This window comes from Jaculus jaculus, chromosome 14 (genome assembly GCF_020740685.1).
Source record: "Jaculus jaculus isolate mJacJac1 chromosome 14, mJacJac1.mat.Y.cur, whole genome shotgun sequence".
Taxonomy (NCBI): domain Eukaryota; kingdom Metazoa; phylum Chordata; class Mammalia; order Rodentia; family Dipodidae; genus Jaculus; species Jaculus jaculus.
The window spans coordinates 73902012-73927660 of NC_059115.1; the positions used below are offsets into that span (position 1 = coordinate 73902012).

Genomic DNA, 25649 nt, shown 5'->3' on the forward strand with positions numbered 1-25649 from the left:
GCGCGTGCTCCCCCGCCTCGGCCCGGTGCGGTGGGCGGCGTCGGTTCGCGTCCTCCCTCCTCCTCTGCGTCCGTCCCCGCCCCTCGCCGCGCTGCGGGCTGATCGCGCCACTCCAGCGCCGGGCTCTCCGGACAGCCTGCGGGAGGCGACACCCAGCCTTGCCAGCCGCCGCCCCCCTCCACCACCCAGCCACCCACCCACCAGCCCGCCGCCAGCCGTGCCCAGCATGTCTGCGCTCGAGTGGTACGCGCACAAGGCTCTGGGCGACGGCATCTTCTGGATCCAAGAGCGCTTCTACGAGTCGGGCAACCGCGCCAACATCTGGCTGGTGCGCGGCTCCGAGCGGGACGTGGTGATCGACACGGGCCTGGGGCTGCGCAGCCTGCCCGACTACCTGCACTCGGCCGGGCTGCTGCAGGACGGCGCGCTCAAGGAGGACGCTCCGCGCCGGCCGCTGCTGGCCGTGGCCACTCACGTGCACTTCGACCACTCGGGTGGCCTCTATCAGTTCGACCAGGTGGCCGTGCATCACGCCGAGGCCGAGGCCCTGGCTCGCGGGGATAACTTTGAGACGGTGACCTGGCTCTCCGACAGCGAGGTGGTGCGGGCTCCCAGCCCCGGCTGGAGGGCACGGCAGTTCCGGGTGCAGGCGGTGCAGCCCACCCTCATCCTGCAAGATGGTAATGGACCACCCCATAATCAGCCCCCTCCCCGGCGGGTGGGCGCGCTCCCTGGCTAACGGAAGGGATGAGGGTGGGGGACCAAGCTAGTGCTGCGGGTTGCAGACCTGCGAGGCCACGGTTGGGACATCGCAGCAACATCATTTGCCCGTCGCCCTTCCCTCAGTAAAAACCCGCTTGGTCAAACCCGACCAAGGCCATTGCAGCCTCCTCCGCAGGGAGACCAGCTCTGGCACAGCGTAGCTTGTGATTACAAGCAGGCACCCTTCCCCCCCCCCCCAAATCAGGTGCCTTGCTACGGTAGTGACACGACACAGACTTGTCACTAGAGATTCCGTCCCCCCCTCCGAACCAATCTTGCATTTCCAGGAGCTTTTTAGCGAGTACACTTCTAAGGAATAACGCCTCCTGAAGAGTGGTGGTTGTGATCTGTGCTTGTGAGAGATGCTGACTTCGGTTCCCTGGCTCTGCACGGTGTGACCACGACCCACCTGTAGGCTTGGAAGGGCCTCAGAGCTGTGGTTCCAGTTCTCATTCATCCACACCTCTCACGTGAATTTGTTTTCTTCATGTTGTCACCTAAGACAAGCGGCTTGACAGTGGCCGAACAGCAGACTGTGCCTGAGTTAACAGATAACAGATGCCTGCTTTGGGTGAAAGCAAGGCCCGACAAAGATGGATAGAGGCTTATTTCCAACGTGGCTGAAGTAGGTAGACTAAGTAGGTAGAAGCTTGGTTCCTTTTGACCCTGTGAACGACAGGATCCAAAGAGAAATTTATGGAACAAAATAAAATAGTAGAGGACCTCACCCCTCTTTGCAGAAACTTCAGTGATTAAGCTAGTTAGCCCTAGTAGCAATACATTGATTTCATTTTTTTTCAAATACTTTTGATTTCCCCTGATTCCTGATCACATATTTTCTCTAGTGTCCACTGGGCAAAGACATGATCAAAGCTTGGATTTGTACCAAGGCACAATAGATCAAAGCATGCAGAATGTACATTAATCCTATCCAAGAAAGATAATTCTGAGTAGACTATGAAAGCTCCTCTTTCCTATTTTAATCATTTTAATTGCCTATTTAGTTTATTAAGACACCCCTCAGTGATGTGGAAAAATCCGTTGCTGCAGTATAATGAAGGTCATTATGGGAATAAACAGTATGGCAAGTAATGAGATATCTTACTGAAATCCACTTATTTATCTTACAGATGAGATCATTTGTGATATTAAAAAATTGTATTGCATTCATCACCTTCCACCAACAGATTTCTTCTTTAAAAATTTAAACATGCCAGGCGTGGTGGCGCACACCTTTAATTCCAGCACTTGGGAGGCAGAGGTAGGAGGATCGCTGTGAGTTTGAGGCCACCCTAAGACTACATAGTGAATTCCAGGTCAGCCTGAGCTAGAGTGTGACCCTACCTTGGGGAGGAAAAAAAAAAAAAAAAGATTTAAACCTGAAGATTAAAAACTGCAATACATGGGAGTCTTAACATTATTTGGAAATTAGAGATTTAAAATATGTTTACATTAAAATACTTTGAATTACTATATTGTTAAAATAGCTACATTCAAAGGTAAGATTTCTAAGTAGTTTTGGTACATAGGGCACAAAAATGTTTATATGCATATTAAAATATAGTTAAGTTGTTTAAAAGAAAAAATACTTGTGATTTGCTTTGAGTCTGTAAGTCTGAATATCATGTCTTAGATCAAATCGACCATTTGGGAAGGAACTGGGATTAGAACTCCAGTTTCCTGAAGACCAATTGATTTTTGGAGCTGGAAAAGTCTACAGGCTACCTCTGTGGTTCTCTAAGCCTTCAGAAGTGTGGAAAGAGAAGGTAATATTTAGCAAACACTTAGGAGGTGGTGCTGTGTGACCCAAGAGTGTTTTTCATCAAGAGCTGCTTGCTTTACCCTTCCAAGTAAGCATGTGATTCCCTCACTTCTCAGGAATATTCATTTCCGTCTCTTCTGAATTTTTGTGCCCTGCTAACTTGCTGTATGTATTGCAATATAGATGCCTGGAAGGAGATACAAGGCACATTAAAAATTCATATCCATTTGCACGTGCATACACCATGTACCGGAACAGCATGAAGTCTTCATTGCTCTGGTTAGAACACAGGAGACTGAAATCATTTACTACATTTCATTTAGTGAATTGATGATCGCCTGTCAAGAAGAAGCAGAAATCTGTACACTGTATCTCTAACCCACAAGCTGACTTCTAAATGAAGGGTAAGGAGAGAATAGCCATTTCATCCAGTACATTATCTTTGATGGATAAACAACTCTCCATGCTATAGTGAAGTGGTGTTTTCCCTTTCAGAAGATAGCAAGAGACCTGAGAGGTAGCCCAGACCTTTGGAATAGCACAAATCACTTTGCGTACTTTTCACAGTATTCAAGTGCTTCAAGTTCAAGGGATTCCTCTTTTGTCCTCATTATGCATATTTAAACAATGTAACTAGAGTCATCAAGCGACCACCGCAAAGGAATGGTTTCAGATAGACAAGTCGTTTTGGGAAATTAAAAACAGAAAATGCAGTATTCCCAAAAGGAAATTGAGCAGCTATGTGTGACCTGTGTCCCTCCTAGAGTCCCACTAATCGCCGTCAAGAGGCCACGATTTGTTTCAGTCTAAATCAACATTGGTTAGAAACTGCTTTGGATGGTAGAAAGCAGAAGTGCATGGAGAGCCAGTGCAATTTGCATTAAGCCTTAAATGGCTCAGGAATTGTCAGCAGAGGTGTATCAGTGGGGCAGTAGGCATGCCTTAAGTTGACTAGGTGAAGCAGCTCTTAAAACTCAAAAGTGCTGGGCGTGGTGGTGCTTACCTTTAATCTTAACAGAGGTAGGAGGATCACCATGAGTTCAATGCCACCCTGAGACCACATAGTGAATTCCAGGTCAGCCTGAGCTACAGTGAGACCCTCCCTTGAAAACAACAAAACTAAACAAACATACAAAAATTCAAGAACACTTGAAGAAAAAGAAAAAAAAAAAAGCATGTCCTTCCTCCATTCAGCTGCTGTATTCTCTGTGGATGGGAAACAGAGGGGCTTCTTGATGGAGGGCCACTGAACTCAGGGTGACTCACGAGGTGGCACAGGAGGACTGAGCGTGTGTGTGTGCACTCCTTACTGGATACTCGAAGTGTGAGAGCCAGGGCGACCCCTTAGGAAATTAGAAGAACCTTTCCTGGGAAATCTGACCCCTAAGATGCCCACGTGGAGGAATTCCTCAATCATCTCTGGCCTCATCTCTCTGCTTCCAGGCCTCGTTCAAAAGGCCCTGGGTATAAGCTTCAGGTAGCATGTTCATCCCTGCTCTCACAGGCAAGTAAGCACTATGACAAGCTGTCTGGCAAAAGCCTCTAATGGGCTCAGTGGCATAAAGCAACTTGAGCACGGAGGATTAGCGTTAGTATCACGGGAGATGCCAAACTCTTGCATTCTAGAAAGAAGGAAAGAAGATATTCTCAAAATAGTACAATTTCCATAAGCAAAGTCATCAGAAATGACTTTGTAAATGGCATGGAAGATAAAAATTGCAAACTGTAAAAGGCAAAATGGGTAAAGTGTAACATAAAAGAAAAGGAATAAATAAGTAGAACCGGAGTGGAAAGTCTTGTATTGGAATAACAGGAGCAGAGATAAAGCAAGGGAGGTGAGATCGGAGAGGTAGAGGTTAGCTAAGACATATCCCACAGGATGTGAGCTTCACGCTGAAGGGATCTGAACCAGGCACATTACATAAAATCTCAGACCACTGCCGGGCGTGGTGGCGCACACCTTTAATCCCAGCACTCGGGAGGCAGAGGAAGGAGGATCGCTGTGAATTCGAGGCCACCCTGAGACTACAGAGTTAACTCCAGGTCAGCCTGGACCAGAATAAGAACCTACCTTGAAAAAAAAAAAAAAATCTCAACACTGAGGTCCAAGAAGATTCTACAAGTTTGTAGAAAAAAAGTTTGCAGAAATTTAAACAAAAGGGTCATATGCTGAGATCTGAATTGACTTTAGAGCTGGGGGGGGGGGAGGAAGAGAAATTTCCCATTTGAATAAACGAATGTTTCCCATCTTAAAACATTGCATTCTTCCCACTCCTGGCCTGGGAGATGGCTTAGTCCTTAAAAGTGCTTGAGTTCAAATCCCCAGTATTGATATAAAGAAGATAGGTACGGCAGTGCATACCCATAAGCCCAGTGCTAGTGAGGAACCTTTAGGCTTGCTGGCTAGCTGGTCTAGCCAAATTGGTGAGATCCAGGCTCAGTAAAAGACCCTGACTTGGGGGGAAAAGATGAGGTGAATGAACAAGGAAGACACTTGATGTCCACCTCTGGCCTCCACATTCATGCCCACAGTTGCCAAGCTGACAGCGACAGTACCCAGGTGCGGAGGGCTCTGGGGTTCTCTGGGTGGGAGTGCTGTGAGAAAGAAATGTAGTCGGCATGCAGCGCGCGTGTGCGGACGGTGGAGGCTAAGGAGCGGTGGGCCGCGTGAAAGATTCAAACTAATAGTAATGAATGCATGAAGTCATTGGAGCATAACTCACTGGTGAATCCAAAACTTGTGTATGTACGGTTATTATTTACGTGGAGACAATTATACTTTGTAAAGTGAACATGAGAAAATGCTCATGCTTTCATTTTCCCCTGCCATCGTGGAGCTTCCTTTAGAGTCTGTTAGCCAAATGAACCCTTTTTCTTCCCAAAAGCTGCTCTTGGTTGGGTGATTTCTGCCAGCAATGCAAACCTAAATGCAACATGCAGCTTTTTTTTTTTTTTTTTTTTGGTCTTAAAGTAGAACCATCCCCAGGACAGATGTGAGGGCTCTGCTTTCTGCTCTGCTGTCCTGGAGGTGCAGTCGGAACCTGCAGCCCTGTGGTTAGATGTTGCTTGGGGTTGTCTTGGAAAAATCATTAGGCATGACAATGATTCTTGAAATTTTCTGCACAAAATAATCGTTTGGTGGGCATGTTAAAAATAGCTATTTCAAAAAATAATAATAATAGCTATTTCAGCCGGGCATAGTGGCACATGCCTTTAATCCCAGCACTCGGGTGGCAGAGGTGGGAGGATTGCCCAAACTTCAAGGTCAGCCTGAGCTAGAGTGAGACCCTACCTCAAAAAACAAACAAAAGCTATTTTAGGGCTAAGAGACAGCTTAATAACCAAGGCGCTTGCCTGCAAAGCCTAAAGACCTAGGTTTGATTCCCTAGTACCCACGTAAGCCAGATGCACAAGGTAGCACACGCGTCTGGAGTTTGTTTGCAGTGGCTGGATGCCCTGGTGCGCCCACTCTCTCTCTCTCTCTCTATCTCTTGCACTCTCTCTCAAATAAATAAATTAAATATATATATAGATTTTTTTTTTTAAATAGCTGTTTCAGTTGGGTGTGTGGAGGAAGAAGCCAGCCTGAGACTATATAGTGAATTCCGGGTCAGGCTGGGATACAGGGAGACCCTATTTAGAAAAACCAAAAGAAACAAATGCAATTTCCAGCTGAGGAGATGGCTCAACAGGTAAAATTGCTTGCCAGTTAAGCATGAGGGCCTGAGACTGCCCATGTTTGGTTTTTCTAGCACCCACATAAAACCTTGGGTGTGGCCGTGCAGGTCTCGAACTCTAGTCCTGCGGAGTGGAGACCACAGGCTCACTGGGGCAGGAGAACTGCGGAGCTGGGCTGAGGAGAGGCTCTGGCTCCGGGAAGTACGAGGATGGGAGGCATCCAGTGTTCTCTGGCCTCTGTATGGGCACGTGCATCTGTCTGCACACACGTACACGTGCTGTGCATACATCACATCGTGAACGACACCACATGTATCCTGCACACACACAAATAGCAGTTTCTGGATTTTACTACCCCAAACTACAGTTTAGATGCTGTAGGGTTGGTGTGGGACAAAAGAAGTCTTGTTGGTAATGAATTTTCCAGGTGGTGAGGTGGTTAAATGGTGCCTATCACTGTTTAAGAGAGCTGGTGGGTTTAGAATCACATCGCATTGCAGTTGTATGCAGTGCAGTCATGCAGCGAGCTATTTCCATGTCATCTTTTCCCACATGGTCTTCTCTAAAGCGGCAGTGCTCTCACTAGTAGTTTTGAAACTGCCCTGCCGTGAGCGTCCTCCCTGTTAACTGGAACTTGTCAAAAGTGCAGATTGTTTTTTTAATACTTATTTGAGAGAATGAGTGAATGAAGAGGGGACCGTGACAGTATGAGTATACCAGGACCTCTTGCCACTGCAAACTCCACTTTGTACATCTGACTTCACGTTGGTACTGGAGAATCAAACCTAGGCTGTCAGGCTTTGCAAGCAAGCGCCTTTAACTGCTGAGCCACCTCCCCAGCTCCAAGAGTGCAGACTCCTAATGCTACCCAGTATCTGCCAAGTCAGAAATGGGTGGGACCAGCAGAGACTCCCCCTTCCCTCTTTTTCTCTCTCTCTCTATATACGTACATATATGTATGTATACACACACACAGATATATATGTATATATAACTTTACCATAAAGTTTAATCATACAGAAAAAAAATTAAAGGAATAACCTCTGGGAAAAATGCATTGACTCTGAGTGGCTTATAGTTTTTTATTTATATTTAATTTTTTTGGATTTCCGAGGTAGGATCTCCATTGTAGCTCAGGCTGACCTGGAACTCACTATGTAGTCTCAGGATGTCTTTGAACTCACGGTGATCCTCCTACCTCTGCCTCCTGAGTGCTGGGATTAAAGACATGCACCACCACGCCCAGCAAAAGCATTTTTTTAAAAAGTATTTATTTGGGCTGGAGAGATGGCTTAGTGGTTAAGTGCTTGTCTGTGAAGCCTAAGGACCCCGGTTCAAGGCTCAATTCCCCAGGACCCATGTTAGCCAGGTGCACAAGGGGGTGCATGCGTCTGGAGTTGCTTTGCAGTGGCTGGAGGCCGTGGCACACCCATTCTCTCTCTCTTTGCCTCTCTTTCTGTGTCTGTTGCTCTCAAATAAATAAAAATTTTAAAAATGAACAAAAAGTATTCATGAACCAGATGTGGCACATGCCTTTAATCCCAGCACTCAGGAGGCAGAGGTAGGAGGATCGCTATGAGTTTGAGGCCACCCTGAGACTACATTGTTAATTCCAGGTCAGCCTGGGCTAGAGCAAGACCCCACCTCGAAAAACCAAAAAAAAAAAGTATTTATTTGTTGAGACAGAAGGAATAGGTATGACAGGGCTTCTAGCTACTACGAACTCCAGGCAGATTTGCCTCCTTGTGCATCTGTCTTACATAGGTTCTGGGGTATCAAACCTGTGTCCTTAAACTTTGTAGTCAAGTACCTTAACTGCTAAGCCATCTCTTCAGCCCTGGTGAAAGCATTTCTGATGGCATCTTCAGGATCTGTGCCATTACCCTTGCCACACATGGTGAGGATCATGGTGAACTTGATGGGCCATCCAGGAGTTCATCTTGGGGATTTCCCGGGTGAGGCAAGCACAGCACAGGGCTCTTCCTTGTCAGTGAACCCACCTCTGTTTTGGTCATTCTAGGCCTCTGAGCCCCTGGGTCTGTGACTGGCCAAACACGGCAGATGCATTGGGGGTTGTGCGCGCAGGGTGCTTCTCTGTGGTCTTGGTCCTTGCCTTTGCTCAACGCAGTGTGGGCAAATCCTTGCACAGCCCAGAGAATCTCAGCCAGGCCCGAGCCACCACATTAATGTGTTATACCAGCGGCTGTAGGTTTGATATTGTAACCTTTATTGTGTTGAGATGCCCTCCTCTGCCCCTAATGTCTTCCAGGCTTTGTACACGAGAAGTCTGGAACTTTGTCTTTTTTTTTAATTTAATTTTTATTTGACAGAGAGAGGAAGAGAGAGAGAGTGGGTGTACGAGGGCCTCCAGCCATTGCAGATGAACTCCAGACACGTGCACCACCTTGTGCATCTGGTTTACATGGGTTCTGGGGAATTGAACCTCGGTCCTTTGGCTTTGCAGGAAAGCGCCTTAACCACTAAGCCATCTCTCCAGCCCGAACTTTGTCTTTTTTGAATCTTTGATTTCTCTCCCTGAGTGCTGTATTTCACTTACATATGTTGAATCATTTTTGCGTCCACATGGGTGTAGCGAGAGAGTATGAGCATGGCAGGCGAGAGGGGGTGTGTATGTATCGATGCACCAACTCCATTATGGCATATAATCTTTTGTAGTGTGTTGTGGAGTTTGGTGCGCAAGCATTTTATTTAGGATGAAAAATTGGACTTTAGATTTTTTTTTCTTGTTGTTCTGTCCTTATCTGTTTTTTACATTTTTTTGTTTATTTTCATTTATTTATTTGAGAGCGACACACAGAGAGAGAGAGAGAGAATGGGCACACCAGGGCCTACAGCCACTGAAAACGAACTCCAGATGCGTGCGCCCCCTTGTGCATCTGGCTAATGTGGGTCCTGGGGAATCGAGCCTCGAACCAAGGTCCTTAGGCTTCACAGGCAAGCGATTAACCCCTAAGCCATCTCTCCAGTCCCTTATCTGATTTTTTGATATCAACCTAATGCTGGTTTTATAGAATGAGTTTGATAGTGGTCCTTCATTTTTTCTACTTCATGGAATAGTTTGAGTAACATTGATTTGTTGCTGTTGGTGGTGGTGGTTTTTTGAGGTAGCTCTAGCCCAGGCTGACCTGGAATTCACTATATAGTTTCAGGGTGTCCTCAAACTCATGTGATCCTACTCCATCTGCCTCCCAAATGCTGGGATTAAAGGTTTTTTGATTTTTGAGGTAGGTTGTCACTCTAGCCCAGGCTGACCTGGAATTCACTATGTAGTCTCAGGGTGGCCTTGGATGCACAGGATCCTCCTATCTCCACCTCCCAAGTGCTGGGACTAAAGGCATTTGCCACCAAGCCTAGCGGTGAGCTTCTTTTTGTTTTGTTTTTCAAAATAAGGTCTTGCTCTATCAATCTAGCTAGGCTGACATGGAATTCACTATGTAGTCTCAGGCTGGCCTTGAACTCACAGTGATCCTTCTATCTCAGCCTCCCAAGTGCTGAGATTAAAAGCGTGTGCCACCATGCCCAGCTTTTTGTTGTTATTGTTCTATTACTGACAACCTCATTGCTCATTATAGATCTGTTTAAGCTTCTATCTTCTTGGTTAAATTTTGGTCATGTGTGCCTAGGAATTTATTCATATTTTTCTACATATTCCAACTTTTTAAAGAATGTCTGTGAAGGATTCCCCAATGGTCCTCTAGATTTCATTAATATCTTATTTGTTTTGAGGCAGGGTCTCACTCTAGCCCAGGCTAACCTGGAACTCACTCTGTAGGTCCAGGCTGGCCTAGAACTCACAGTGTTCCTTTACGTCAGCCTCCCAAGTGCTGGGATTAAAGGCATGTGCTAGATCTTATTTTTATTTTATTTTATTTTTGTTGGTTTTTCAAGGTAGGGTCTCACTCTAGTCCAGGCTGACCTGGAATTCACTGTGTAGTCTCAGGGTGGCCTCGAACTCATGGCAATCCTCCTACTTGTGCCTCCCAAGTGCTGGGATGAAAGGCTAGATGATATTATTATTATTATTATTATTTTTGGTTTTTTGAGGTAGGGTCTCAGTCTAGTTCAGACTAACCTGGAATTCACTATGTAGTCTCAGGGCGGCCTTGAACTCACGGTGATCCTCCTACCTCTGCCTCCCGAATACTGGGATTAAAGGCGTGCACCACCACACCCGGCGGCTAGATCTTATTTTTAATACAATCACCTAGTCTCCATCCTTTGAATTAGAAAGTTAAGACCTTTTACATATATGGTTATTATTGAGAAAAGTTTGCTAATTTCAGTCATTTTGTTGGTTGTCTTTCTGGTTGGGTCACTATTTGTCCTTTCCTTTCATATGCTGGGAGTTTGAGGGTTACCTGGTTTGTACGTGACTGCTCTTGGCTTAGTTCACCTTAGTTCACCTGCTCATGAAATCCATTCCTGCCTGTGCTGTCATGATTGAGGCGGGACTTCTCCCTCCTGTGTTTAAAGTTCCTGTAAGTATACTTTGCAGGGCTGCGTGCCTGTCCTGAAATGTCTTTACTTATTCATTGATTATAAAAGGTAATGTTGCTGGATGTAGTAGTCTTGGCTGGTTATTATTTACATTCAGGCCTCGAAATCTGTCGCGTTTCATGGCTTTTAGGGTTTTTGTTGAGTGGGTGTCATGACAACGTGCCGCTGGGAGGGTCCCCTCTGGCCATCTGTTCTGGGTTCTGAGTGCCCTCGGTGCTTGTATATCCATGTGTTTCTCAGAGTTGAGGGAATTTTCTGTGTTAATTTATCGAATAGGTTTTCTATGCTTTTAGTTTAGTTTTTTTTTTTTTTAATGCAAGAGGGAGGTGGGATAAAACTGGCACACCAGGGCCTCCAGCTACTGTACTCCAACTTATGTGTCACCTAGTACGGGCCTGTGACCTTGTGTGCTATGTCACCTTGTGCGCCTGGCTCACGTGGGACCTGTAAGGTCAAATGTGAGTCCTTAGCCTTTGCGGGCAAGTGCGTTAACTGCTAAACCATCTCTCCTGCCCTGCTTTTAGTTTTCCATGGATTCTTTGGTTTGATAGTTTTATTTATGTATTTTTTTAATTAATTTATTTATTTATTTGAGAGTGACAGACACAGAGAGAAAGACAGATAGAGGGAGGGAGAGAATGGGCGCGCCAGGGCTTCCAGCCTCTGCAAACGAACTCCAGACGCGTGCGCCCCCTTGTGCATCTGGCTAACGTGGGACCTGAGGAACCGAGCCTCGAACCAGGGTCCTTAGGCTTCACAGGCAAGTGCTTAACCGCTAAGCCATCTCTCCAGCCCTGGTTTGACAGTTTTAAAATATATTTTATCTATTTTCATTTGCAAGCAGAGAGAATTGGCACAACGGGAGAGAGAGAGAGAAAGCATGGGCGTAGCGGGAGAAAGTATGAGCACAGCAGGAGAGAGAGTGTGTGTAGGTGCACCGGGGACTCTTGCCTCTGCAAACAAATTCCAGATGTATACACCTCCCTGTGTATCTGATTTTGCATGGGTATTGGCGAATTGAACCTGGCCTTTCAGGCTTTGCAATCTAGTGCCTTTAACCACTGAACCATTTTTCCAGCCTCCAAAAGAGCATTTTAAATAGAGAAACAGGCAGATATGAGAAGTAGAATTTTAGGAAGAGGGAAAGAGAAGAGCAAAATAACTTTTTGGTTATTTGTTTATTTTTTAACTTTTACATATAATATGTTATAGCTGGTTATACACATTTATCCCCTCATTCCAATTCACATTACCCTGGGGGCCCTCCTCAGTGGAGTTATAGTAATCACTGTGGGGTCCTGAAAGCCTATGGGGTAGTGGGGGACCCTGCCTCAGGGTATTCCTATCTACTGGGTAGCTCGTACAATCTTTCCACCCCCTCTTCCACAATATTCCCTGAGCCACGGCAGGCCTGCTGGTAGTCTGTTTAGTGTTGAGTTCTCTGTAGCCTCTGGATTTCTGCTTTGATGGGTTTTCATTGATCATCACATCTGTCACCATCACCCTGGAGCTGGTTGTCAGGCGAGCAGTGAGAGCAGTGTTCATGCAGTTGCTTCCTCTGCAACTTCTTAAGGGCCCTAGCAGATGTAGAGAGCAACTTGTCTAGTATCTTGTCTTACCGATGAATCTAGGTTCTCCTCCGTTTTGTCTGTCATCTGTAAAATAAGACAGATGCTCCGCCAGGTGTGGTGGCGCACACCCTTAATCCCAGCACTCCAGAGGCAGAGGTAGGAGGATCACTGAGTTTGAGGCCACCCTGAGACTACGTAGTGAATTTCAGGTCAGCTTGGGCTAGAATAAAACCCTACCTCAGAAAACCAAACAATAAAAAAAAAAAAAAGACTCTCCCACCAGCGTGAGAGTGCTTTAGGTTAGGGGTGCGTGCAGTTGTTTAGGAGTTTTTTGGTGTGCTGGCTACTCTTTCCTGCCGTGTGATCCTGACTTGATTTCCAGCACCAGCCTTATCTTTAGTTTTGATTAACCCTCCTCCCCCTCGATCATCCTCTCCATCCCCATCCCTGATCCACCCTCATAGACCACCGTTCCCCCAGTATTCCAGCTCTCCACTTACATCTCTACGAGCCTCTGCCCTTAAGACCTCCCCTCCCTCCTTCCTTCACGGCCCCTTCATAGCTTCCTGTCACCCACTAGCGACTTTCACTCCAACTAAGATCCGCATCTAATAGAAAACATGTGGTGTTTGGTTTCCTGAGCCTTGGTTACCTCACTTAGTATAATCTCTTCCAGACCCGTCCATTTTCCTACAGATTTTGTAATTTGTTTTCTTTCCATCAGAAATAAACTCCATTGTGTACAAGTAACACTTCTTGAGTTGATAAGCGTCTAAGCTGATTGCAGTTTCTAGTTACTGTGACTACAGCATCAGCAAACCGTGACGTGCTATGGGAATGAGCTATAATGAATAAAAATGTGTGACTAGAGCTATGGGAAAGAACTGGGAATATTTACTGTGGCCCTTACAAATAATTTTTTTCTGAGAATATTGCTGTGAGATTATTTTCTTGCTAAAGTCCTGACTTGCGTCTTGCCCTGAAGTTGATATAATTCACCCACTTGTAGTAGCGGGACTTCTGCCTCCTCTGCCTCAGATGCCTTTGCCCCGACAGACGGTGACCCGTATCGACGAGCAGTGCTTGCAGGTGCTGGTTGGCATTCAGCTGTGCTCTTTGCCCAATTCCCTCATTGGCCTGGTTGTGCCCTTGACCTAGAACGTGTGTGTGTGTGTGTGTGTGTGTGAGAGAGAGAGAGAGAGAGAGAGAGAGAGATTGAGAGACAAGGGCTGACCATCGTGTTGAAGATAAAGCAGTCAGTAATGAATTTCCCACAGAACTGTCACAGATCTGTGGAAGACAGCAGGTGTGATTATGGATGTGGACAGTGTGTGTGTGTGTGTGTGTGTATGCGTGTGTGCACATGCGTGTGTCTGGATCAGCAGAGTCCCATATCATTTCCTTTAACGTGTGATGATTCAAAGTCAAAAGTTGCTTGCCTTTTATCCACGCAGTGTTCAAATTGCTCCTGAATTGCCGCGTCCTGGCTGTTCAGTAGAAACAGCACCGAGCGCCTGCATCCGTGGAAGCTCTGCAGCTGCGGATCATCAGGGCGGCGGCAGCAGCAGCAGCAGCAGCAGCACCCATCACTGGGTCAAATAGCTTCAAGGATCAGTTTTCTCTGCTGCTCTCAGCTGCCGTAACAAGCAGCTAGCCCACCCTTGAGTGCCTGCAACAGTCAGTCTTAAACCTCAGCCTCTGCTTCTAGAAGCAGCTAGCCCACCCTTGAGTGCCTGAAACAGTCAGTCTTAAACCTCAGCCTCTGCTTCTAGAAGCAGCTAGCCCACTCTTGGGCAGTGGGCACCTGTCTCTGTAGTAAAGAGTACAGTCCTCAGAGTAGATGCCCAAGAGTGGTATAATGGTAGATCTGCCGTGAGCTATCTGAGAAACCTCCATTAGGGTGCAATCAAGCACCTTTAACCTCGGAGCCGTCTCCCTAGCCCTATGGTCCACTTGTTACTTGTGTTGTTTGATATCTATTGTGTAGTTTTTATGTCATAGATATTAATCCTCTGTCAGAATGTATAGCTGGCAAAGACTTTCTTACGTTCTGTAAGCTGCCTCTTTGCTCAATTCACAGTGTTCTTTGCCATACAGAGGCTTTCTAATTTCATGAGATCCCATTGGTTGGTTAGCAGCCTTATCTTCTGAACAACTGGATTTCTATTCAGAAAGTCCTTGCCCATCTATGCCCATATGTTAGAGTGTTTCCCCTACTTTTCCCTCTAGCAGTTTCAGAGTTTCATGCGTGATACAAAGTTCTCTGATCCATTTGGAATCAATTGATATTCATGTGAAATCCATTAATATTCATGGAGAGAGATAAGGATCTAGTTTCATTCTGCTACATATAAATACCTGTTTTTTCCAAAGAGGCTGTGACTGCTTTTGGCGTCTTCTTTTTTTTTTTTTTTTCAAGGTAAGGTCTCACTCTGGAATTCACTATGTAATCTCAGGGTGTCATTGAACTCAAAATGATCATCTTACCTCTCCCAAGTGCTGAGATTAAAGGTGTCCACCACCACGCCCAGTTCTACTTTTGGCATTTTTGTCAAAAATCAGATGACTAGTCTAGAGTACTGGCACATGCCTTTAATCCCAGCATTTAGGAGGCAGAGGCAGGAGGATCACCTTGAGTTCAAGGCCACCCTGAGATTACATAGTGAATTCCAGGTCAACCTAAGCATAAAAAAGAAATCAGATGACTGGAGCTGGAGAGATGGTTTAGCGGTTAAGGCACTTGCCTGCAAAGCCTAAGGACCCATGTTCGACTTTCCAGATCCCATGTAAACCAGACACAAAGGTGACCCAAGCACACAAGGTCACACATGCGTGCAAGGCGGTGCACATGTCTGGAGTTCTATTGCAGCCGCTGGAGGCCCTTGTGTGCCAATTCCCTCTCTCTTTTGCTCACTCATAAAAAAAAAAAAAATTATGAAAAGGGCTGGAGAGATGGCTTAGTGGTTAAGGCACATGCCTGTGAAGCCTAAGGATCCCGATTCAATTCTCCAGGTCCCCTGTAAGCCAGATGCACATGGTGGCACATGCATCTAGAGTTCGTTTGCAATGGCTAGAGGCCCTGGCGTGCCCATTCTTTCTCTGTCTCTCTCTTACCCTCTCTCTGTCTCAAATAAATAAATGAAAAAAAAAATTTTAAAGACATTTATTATTAAAAAATTACAAAAAAAAAATGAGATGACTGTTGCTGGGACTATGACTCAGCAGTTAAAAGTGCTTGCTTGCATGTGGAGTTTATTTATGGTGGCCAAAGGCTCTGTCACACTCATGCTCAGATTCATTCTCTCACCAATAAATAAGTAAACAAATATTTGTTAAGTGATGACACTTGAAAAAACTCAGATGGCTGTAGCTGCATAGGTTTATATCCGCTGTTCTGTTCCACCGATCTAACTGTCTGCTTCTGTAGCAGTCAGTGCTGTGCTGTGTTTGTAACCGTGCCTCTGTAAGATACCTGAAATCAGACATGATGATAACTGTAGCTTTATTTTTGTTACTCAGGATTGCTTTGGCTATCTAAGCTTTTTGGTGTTAGCAATTGAATTTTAGGATTTCTTTCTTTTTTTTTCGAGGTAGGGTTTCACTGTAGCCCAGGCGGACCTGGAATTCACCATGTTGTCTCAGGGTGGCCTCGAACTCACGGCAGTCCTCCTATCTCTGTCTCTCGAGTGTTGGGATTAAAAATTTGCGCCACCACGATTGTGTTTTCTGTATCAATGAAGAAAGGGATTGGAATGTTGATGGGGTTGGCATTAAGTCTGTAGATTGCTTTTGATAGGATGTCCCTTTTACAATATTGATTTTTCTAATCCAGAACTTGGGTATAACTTTGGTTATACCCAAAGTACATCTGAAAACTTGTATAATTGTAAGTATGGCTTCAATTTTCACTGAAATATTAAAAGCTCTAAGAAGTCTTACAGAAAAACAGGGTAATCAATTTTCTTGGAAACAAGTGCTATCAAAATTATTTGATCACAAGATCACCTTTTTGCTTTTTTAATTATTTTATCTTTTGTGCTTAAAAGAATAAAATTTATTTCAAAGTATGAAGACTAGAAAGTAAAGAGAACAGGGCTGGAGATATGGCTTAATGGTTAAAGCACTTGCCTGCAAAGCCAAAGGACTTCAGTTCTATTGCCCGGGGCCCACGTAAGCCAGATGCATAAGTTGGCGCACGCATCTGGAGTTCATTTGCAGGAGCTAGAGGCCCTGGCATGCCTATTCTCTCTCTCTCTCTCTCTCTCTTAATCTGCCTCATTCTCTCTCTCTTTCAAATAAATAAAAATAAAATAGATTTTAAAAAGAAAGCAGAGAACGGATTCCTGTGGGAGGAGGGGATTCTAGAGCTGGGAAATCTGCAGTTCCAGTTGGAATTGGATTGTTACTGAATTGGGGATGTCCGCCTGTCCAGCCTCCATGACCGGCCAGCTTCAGTGAAGAAGGCTGGTTGGTCCATGATGCATCCGGTACTGCACAGGTCCCAGAAAGCCCAGAGCCAGCCCACCAGCAGGAAAATTCACTCAAACCAGGAAGAAGGAGGAGGAAACCGAGGAACCCCGTACTGGGTTAGAATATAGTCACCTACCAAGGGCCCTTGCTTCCCTGACTTCCCAGCCAAGGAAACTGTCTATCCCCTGTAGTGTTTCAGTCCCCTCTCTGAAGCCACCCCAGCTGCTGTTAGGGACATTAGGTGATGACCACCCTTAACTGCTTCTTGCTGATAAGGGGGCAATGTTAGGCCACATCAGTAAGGGTTCCTCTTAGAGGGCTAACATTCTGGCCCGATGGTCACCTTCTGGGTACTGGAGTATTTTTGCATTTTTGGCATTTCAATCTGTACCTGAAACACATATAAAGGAGTATTCATAAGATTGAAGTCAGGATCATTTTTAAACCACAGCCTCTGTGAGTAACATTCTAAATTGGTCACCTTGGCAAAGATTTTTGTAACAAATACTAAGCTATCAAACCATGAGAATGTGCAAGCCCCCTGCGGTGGTTTGAAGGTGAGTGTTGGCCCTCCACACCCTCAGGTATTTTTGATGAAGGCTAAGCTTCCTTCCCAAGTCTCCTGCAGCCTGCTGGAGGAGGCGTCCACGGAGCCAGACTTGTCGCCCAGGCCTCAGATGTGTTCAGAGACATTTGGAACTCCGGCTGTTCCTGTTTGCTGGCTGGCTGGTTGCGTCCCTCTGCGATGCATCTGTGCAAGTGATGCAGCTTCTTCTGCCCCTGTTGGTGTTTCCCTTGCATTCTGCAAGTGAACCCCGCTTCTGGCTGGGTGCTTGTCTCAGCAATGAAGAGTAACTACAACACCACCTACCTCTACATCATCATTAAGAAATATGGTATTTGTGGAATAAAAGTGAAATGAGTGTAAATCCTTCCAGTTTCTTTGAATCTATTTAATGATCTGCTATTTTTTTTTTTTAATGACTAAAGTATGCAGTCATGTTCATCTGCAAATTCTCTTTCCACTTGTAGGGGATGTAATCAACCTTGGTGACAGACAGCTCACTGTTATGCACATGCCAGGTCACTCCAGAGGCAGCATTTGCTTACATGACAAAGACCGGAAGATTCTCTTCAGTGGAGATGTTGTGTATGATGGATCACTAATTGATTGGCTCCCATACAGCAGGATAAATGACTACGTTGGAACTTGTGAACGTCTAATAGAATTAGTGGACAGAGGGCTTGTGGAAAAGGTGCTTCCTGGGCACTTCAATACCTTTGGTGCTGAAAGGCTTTTCCGATTGGCTTCTAACTATATTTCAAAAGCTGGGATATGTCACAAAGTGTCTACTTTCGCCATGCGGTCTCTTGCAAGTTTAGCCCTGCGTGTAACAAATTCTAGGACCTCACCCTAGTATATGTGTACTGGTCATTTATTTGCAGTGACTGTAAAACCCAGTTCATTTGTGTTGTTTAAAATGGTCAATAATGAGCACTTCAGAATGTGTTTTTGTATATTTATTGTATATTAGAAGGGGGAAAAAAAAAAGATTGAGAATGAGTAAGCCAAAATAGGAAAGAGTTAATTATTTTTCTTTTCTTTCAAATAAGAAACCACTTATAAGTTCCAAGGCTGTCATTTTACATTTGCTCCAGAAATGCCCCAGGAGTGATGTGGGGAAGCCAGGAAGCATTTCACAGCAAGAGAAAAAACTGCCATTGCTCCTTTATTTCCTAGGAGACCTGGGAAAAGGCAGACTGAGTTTTATGCTAATACTCCAAACTGATTTTGTTAGTGTATTATTTAAAAATAAAGCATATAAGCTAGTATTTAGAATGACAGCTAAAACATACCATCTTTATGGTCCTGAAACTTATGCCTCCCTTTAATTTATTTTTTCTTTGTGTAATTATAGCATATATTACAGGCTATGTAATTTAACTTATGAAAAGGACAAGGAATTTTGGGGATTTTTTTTGCAAAGCTTTAAATATAAATATAAATTGCTGAGTGTTTCAGTAAAAAGCTACTATTTATTGTTGTTTGCCATTATGTAAGTAATATTTTTAGTCAGAAAAGTAAAATTCAAGTGTATATAATCTAACTACAAATTGTCAGATTTCTCAGAAGGCCACTGTCAGGCAAATTTGAAAATATACACATTGAGACTAATTTTTTATTATATCCTATTTTAATATTAATAACTTATAAACAAAAATTTTCTTGTTAAATAGCAACCTCAGTATTATGTCATGTTTTACAGTATCAAAGTGATTGATGTCAATGACATCTTGATATAAACCATTCTTTTATTTAATCTAACATGTGTATGTACTATAGAATGATTTTTTAAATTAATTGCAAAATGTGATTTGGTGTCCATCTAGAGTTGATTGCCTGTGGTTTATCCTGATTCACAACACCTACTCCTGCCCAGTATTCTTTGTGTTGAGTGAAAACAAGTCTCTGTTCATAAAGTCATAGGAAGTGTCACATCTCGAGTAACTGTTTTGGTTTGGTGCTCTCAATAATAATTTATCAGAAAACCTTTTAGAATATTTCATAAATGGGTTTTAAACAAATTTTGCCACTTTTCTTATTATTGACATACCTATAACCAAACTAATGTCATTTTGGAAATTAAATCATTTAATATTAGGAAAATGCAGAAATTTCTATTTCTGTCAAATTATGTAACTTTCTTACCCACAAACACCCAGATTCTTCAGATTCACACACACTCCACATACATGCTCATAGTCACAACAGTATACAGCACTATGCTAAACACTGTGCAAGGTTAAAAAAAGTCAGAGACATGATACCTGGAAGTTGAAGGCACAGAAAAGCTAAAGAAGAATATATGCAGGTAGAAGTTAATATAAATTATGCCTAATTATAAGGGACCTATAAGGAGGGTTGCAACATTGGGTGGAGGAAAAGTCCCTAAAGCAGGTTATTTGAGTCAGATGTGGAAGAGTGATTTGATTGGTGGTCAGGGTAGGAAACAAAAGAGATCCAGGAACAGGGCACTCCTTGAGACAGTATAGATTTTGCTTTAAAGAAGCCCATTTCTCCCAAGCACCACGTACTTAGCTTGAAAAAGATGGGCTTGTGACTGCGCATGTGACTCGTCCTTAGTGACAGACAAACTGAACTGCCGCGAGCCACCAAATACACCTTTACTTGGAGGTAGAAAGGATATGGAATATCACCAGTGCTCAATTGTGTCATTCAAGGCAGTCGGCCTACTTCAACTGATGGTGCAACGTCATGAATATAGATTGGTTCAGGGCAACTACAATCACTGAAGAAGCCTTAAATATAGCCATTATTTTTATATCAGCAGCACAAACTAAAACCAGAAGTCCTTAACCATTGACCATTTTTGTCATATTTAAGGATTTATTTTAAAATCAGGGTATGGTAGGCATTAAGTTTTATTAGGAAATATTTACTTCTCCTGAGGGATTCCCTTATTTATTGAAAGTGCAGTTCTCAGCATACATTGATATTTTTTGTTGATTTCCAAATTTTTCAGGTTTTTCAGTTATGATAGAACATAACACTGTGATATTTTATTATTGCTACTATGTGAATAAGATGGGAATAAATTAGAAAGATATTCATTTAGTGCCCATGCTATACGTTTTAACTATGAATTGTACAATTTAGTCCTGGTTCCAGCAACAAAAGGTAATTGATTACCCTCACCCAATATGGAGTAGGAACAAAACTGGTAATTAAACACAGGTTTGTCTGCTCCCAAACTCTGTTCTTTCCTCATATATCTGCATAACACATAAAATTGGCAAGGTGTATTTTTACTGTCCAAGATGCCAATGTGCAAAGAAGAAATCAAATAATATCAAAGCAGTATAGCATTTTAAAAATCTTTAAATATATATATTTTCACCCTGACAGTGACCCTTACAATTCATGATTTGTAGAAATATAAGATTATAAGTGTAATTCAAAGTTGTCAAGATGTAAGATACTTAAAAATAATTTTTATTTATATTGCTAATGATTAATGGTTGGACTCTGATTTTCCTTAATGTCTGCTTTTAACTGACGAACTTCAAGCAAATGAAAATGTTGTGTTTTATCCTGATATAGTTGTATAATTGATTGTGTGTACTTGTTCTTATATGGATAGTAATATGAATGTAACGTGTTCAAATTGTCATATGATTTTCAGATAAGTGTATGTGAACATTTGTGTGGTAAATATTAAAGTGGATGTTTATTTCAGTGTATTAGTGGTACTTTTTGTAATATTACAAAATTATTCTTAATTTCTTAAAGATATATATCTATATCTATATATATACACATACATACATGAATGATAGTTTTTAAAAATTCATTAAAAATCACATGTCAAAGTCCGGGCATGGTGGCACACGTCTTTAATCCCAGCACTTGGGAGGCAGAGGCAGGAGGCTCACAGAGAATTCAAGGCCACCCTGAGACTACATAGTGAATTCCAGGTCAGCCTGAGCTAGAATGAAACACTACCTCAGAAAACAAAACAAACAAACAAAAAAGTGTCAAATTTGTGAGAAAACAATGTAAAACCCAGAAACAGCAAAACACCTAGAGAACCCTGTATCCTTAATACATTCAGATTCTCAAAATAGTAGATGAAAAATGGACACTTCAGCAACATTACAATTGTTCATGTAAACGTGTAAACCAGAACTGCATCTTTGTCCATCAGAAGAAGGAAGGTCTGCTTTTATAGAAACCCAAAGCACAATTACAACATTTTAAAAATTTATTAATATATTTTATTTATTTACTTGAGAAAGAAAGGTATATGGAGAGAGAAAGAATGGGCTGGGGCATCCAGCTACTGCAAACAAATTCCATAGACATACACCACCTTGTGCATCCGGTTTACATGGGTCCTAGGGAATTGAACTTGGGTCCTTTGGCTTTGCAGGCAAGCGCCTTAACCGCTAAGCCATCTCTCCAGCCCACAACAACAATTTTTTTTTTTCCAGCACTAAGGCAAGTTCTTTACTTCTCAGAAGTGGTGGCTTAAGGGAGGGAGAAGTCAAGAGGACAGAAAAAGCCAGAGAGCAAGGAGGTGGGAAGAAAGCAAACCACTGGTCCAGGAATCTCAGGAGACAAGGTCTCAAGGTAAATAAGAGTCCTGGAGAAGCACCCTGGTTTCCTTCTGTGTATCAGTCCTCTGGGGCAAGGCCGCCACATTAAAAGTTATGTACATCGAAGATCCCAGGTCGGAGGCACCCAGGAAGGGGTCATTTCACCAGGGGCCGAGTTTTATCGTTATTACTGCACCACAACAAAAAATTTTAATGCCTTAAAATTAAGATGCTATAAAGAATGTGAGGAGATGCTAGGCATGGTGGCGCACGCCTTTAATCCCAGAACTCCAGAGGCAGAGGTAGGAAGATCACTGTGAGCTTGAGACCACCCTGAGACTCCATAGTGAATGCCAGGTCAGCCTGGACCAGAATGAAACCCTACCTCGGAAAAACCAAAGCCAAAACAAAACAAAAGTTTCTCCATTGGATTATAGAGGACAAGCTTAGTCGTTAGAGAGATGTGTGTGCCCACTCTTCTTAGCCAAAGAACAGTGGAGGTTCTCTCTGGAATCTCTCCTTGGGATTATGACTTGGTTCCCAGCAGTAGATAGGAGCTCTTCCCCCCCCACCCCGCCCCCACCAAGCGGTTTCAAGTCCAAGCCTAGAATAGTTGTCTGCCTGCACAGGCTGTGTGCCAGTGTGGCCCAGGTGCCTGCTTCTTGCCTGGCTGGTTGATTTCTCCCCTGGCCCGATCTCCTGCTTTTCCCGCTCAGTGGGCCACCATTATTCCAGAGAATGTGTTTCTCTGATGAGTAGAGATACTGAACATCTCTAGGTGTTCATTGGTCGTTTGAATTTTTCCTTTGAGAATTCTCTGTTCAATCCCTGCCCTATTTCTTTTGGGTGAGGGAAGGGAAGGGAATGCCTCTGGGCATGATGTCTCAACCTGTGGCTCTTACAGTCTTCCTGCCCCCTCTTCAGCACAGTTCCCTGAGCCGAGGTGGGTGAGTTTTAAATCTACTCCAGTGATGAGCTCTCAGGAGCCTCTGGATCTCTGCTTCGGTTTGTGCTGGGTGTCCCCAGGGTCCGTCTGGTTCACCCTGGTGCTGCTTGTCAGGCTCACCGCAGAAGCAGCACACTTGATGTCTCCCCACTTCCTCTGTGGCTTCACCTGGGCCTTGACTGAGATAGAGGGTGGTTTATCTCCTTGGGTCTCACTACCTTCTGAAAAAGACAAAACAGATTCTCCAACAGAGAGTGAAGCCAACATAGGCTAAATTAGATAAGTGTCATTAATATAGAGGGATTTTGATGGGTGTAGCCCATCTTTGAGCCAAAGACTAGCGGGAGCTTGTCACCAGAGGACATAATCTTTGTCTCCATAGGATTCTGACCTGGTTCCTAGTTCCAGATACTTTTTTTTTTTTTTTCACTGAGCAGATCTCTGAGCAAATCAGAAAGCCACTGGTTACTCACCAAGGCTGTGTGCCACCTCTGCACTGGTGGGTGCTTCTTGTCAGGCTGGTTGCTTCAGAGTAGCTTAGACCCCCTGGTTGGTCACCCCGTTGTTGGCCACTTTACCCCCAGTAGCTCACGCAGTGCTTGCTGGCACTAGATGGGCTAACTCTCTGAGAGGATTCCAGCCACGTCTCTCCAGTCCTGTACTGGCAGCAAATGGTGTCTTCAGCAATGGACCTCACCTTCTAGAGCAGAGACTCTAAAGATGCGAATTACTATAATTGCTATCTCCTTAGGTTCTCAGAAAAATAATAAAGAAATTTAATTCTCTGCAACATAACTGTTCACATCATTGTTATAATTATAAAACTACTTGCCAGTAAGTGAAGAAAAAAAAATTTTTTTAAACTGTTTTAGAGGGATGGACAGATAGCTTAGAGGTTAAGGCACTTGCCTGCAAAGCTTAAGGATCCAGGTTCAATTCCCCAGGACCTATATAGGTCAGATGCACATGGTGGCACATGCGTCTGGAGTTTGTTTGCAGTGGCTAGAGGCCCTGGTGTGCCCATTCTCTCTCTAATAAATAAAAATAAGATAAAAACATCTTTTAGTCAGGTGGCTCACACCTTTAATCCCAGCACTTGCTAGGCAGATCAGTAGGAGGATTGCAATATGAGGATTACTGTGAGTTCAAGGCTAGCCTGAAACTACATAGTGAATTTCAGGTCAGCCTGGGCTAAAGTGAGACCCTACCATGAATAACTAAAAAAAAAAATTCCAAAACTGTTTTATACTTACATATGCATCTTCTGTAATATGTGACTTAATACATTTACTATGTAACATTGAGCTAAATTGAGAATAAACAAATAAAAAACAATTGAAAATATATCCTATATATTCTCAAGCCAAAGTCAAATTCTGGTAAACTATTTGGGGAAATGAGACATAATGGAGAAAGAAAAAAGTGAATAATTGAGTCATGGATCAAAGAATCAAACAATAAAAACTACATTTATATTAAGGTAATTTATTTTTATCGAGCTATTCAGCTGATTTAATCCTTAAAAAGCTTGGCTATTAAATAGACAACAAAGTGGAATAAGTTAAAAATATTAAAATAATGGTTTGTTCAGGCAAGAACTACAAAAACTACATCATTTAATGAAGGCCCCAGAGCCATGAAGAATTTGCTATTTTTAAGGAAAATATATGGAGTGAATTACACAGGACATGTCAATAAAGATGCAACTTGACCCTGAAGTTCTGTTTCACTTCATTTTAGCAGCACATTAATTTAGCCTCCAGAGTCTGAATGATAAAATCACTGGAACACAGCTGCCAGAATCTCCATGGAGACCACAGTGTGCTCCTGGGTCACAGGGGCTGAGGCATCTCCATCTTGCCAGGGAAAAGGTTCCTTTATGTGACAATACTGCACCTCAGAGGCAGGGGCTGTCAAGCCTGTGTTGCCGGTATTGGGTGCACACACACGGGCATTGATAAATCCAACTTCTCTCAAAGTGCCTACACTGGCCACGTCTAAACCATTGAGAGCAGGGGAATATAAAACAAGGCAACATGATAATATAAGCCAGCTCTACCTTCCGTGTCTGTAAGAGGGCTATGACCTCTGCTTCTTTCTTAGCTTTTGGGATTATTGTTTTCATCTCTATGCCCCTAAGCCAGTGCTTCTTGAACGTTTTTCCTTTGTTTTTTTCAAGGTAGGGTCTCACTCTAGCTCAGGCTGACTTGGAATTCACGATGTAGTCTCATGGTGGTCTCGAACTCATGGCGATCCTCCTACCTCTGCCTCCTGAGTGCTGGGATTAAAGGTGTGTGCCACCATGCCTAGCTAAACAATTTTCTTTCATGACTCCTTTTCATCTGAGGAATTTTTACACATCACCACGTGTACAGGTATGTAAAACAGTTATATATCATACTAAAGAAATTTATGTGTTTATTTATTTTTGTTTTTTCAAGATAGGGTCTCACTCTAGCCCAGGCTGACCTGGAATTCACTATGGAGTCTCAGGGTGGCCTCGAACTCATGTGATCCTCTTACCTCTGCCTCCCGAGTGCTGGGATTAAAGGTGTGTGCCACCACGCCCGGCTTAGAAATTTATTTTAAAATTCTTATAGTATACTTACAATTTTATCATTTTAATAAACTATAAATGAAACTATAGATGAAATGAAATTGTCATACAAATTAGATGATGTGCTTCTTTATATTTACACACAAAACGTTAAATCTTGGCTGAACATTTGATATTCCAGGTTGGAGAACATCTTCAACATTTTTCCAAGTTGATCAATATTTTTACTAATTTTTTTAAAAATTATTTATTTATTTATTTGAGTGC

The 25649-nt window shown here is 43.4% G+C and overlaps 1 protein-coding gene across 1 annotated transcript; it reads left to right on the forward strand.

The window, feature by feature from the left end:
* The first annotated feature begins 204 nt into the window (after positions 1–204).
* Positions 205–21024, forward strand: Mblac2 (metallo-beta-lactamase domain containing 2). The gene is made up of 2 exons (XM_004651623.2): positions 205–680; positions 17794–21024. The coding sequence occupies exons 1-2, from the start codon at positions 227–229 to the stop codon at positions 18177–18179; spliced, it is 840 nt and encodes a 279-aa protein (XP_004651680.1). The 5' UTR covers positions 205–226; the 3' UTR covers positions 18180–21024.
* The last annotated feature ends 4625 nt before the right edge of the window (positions 21025–25649 follow it).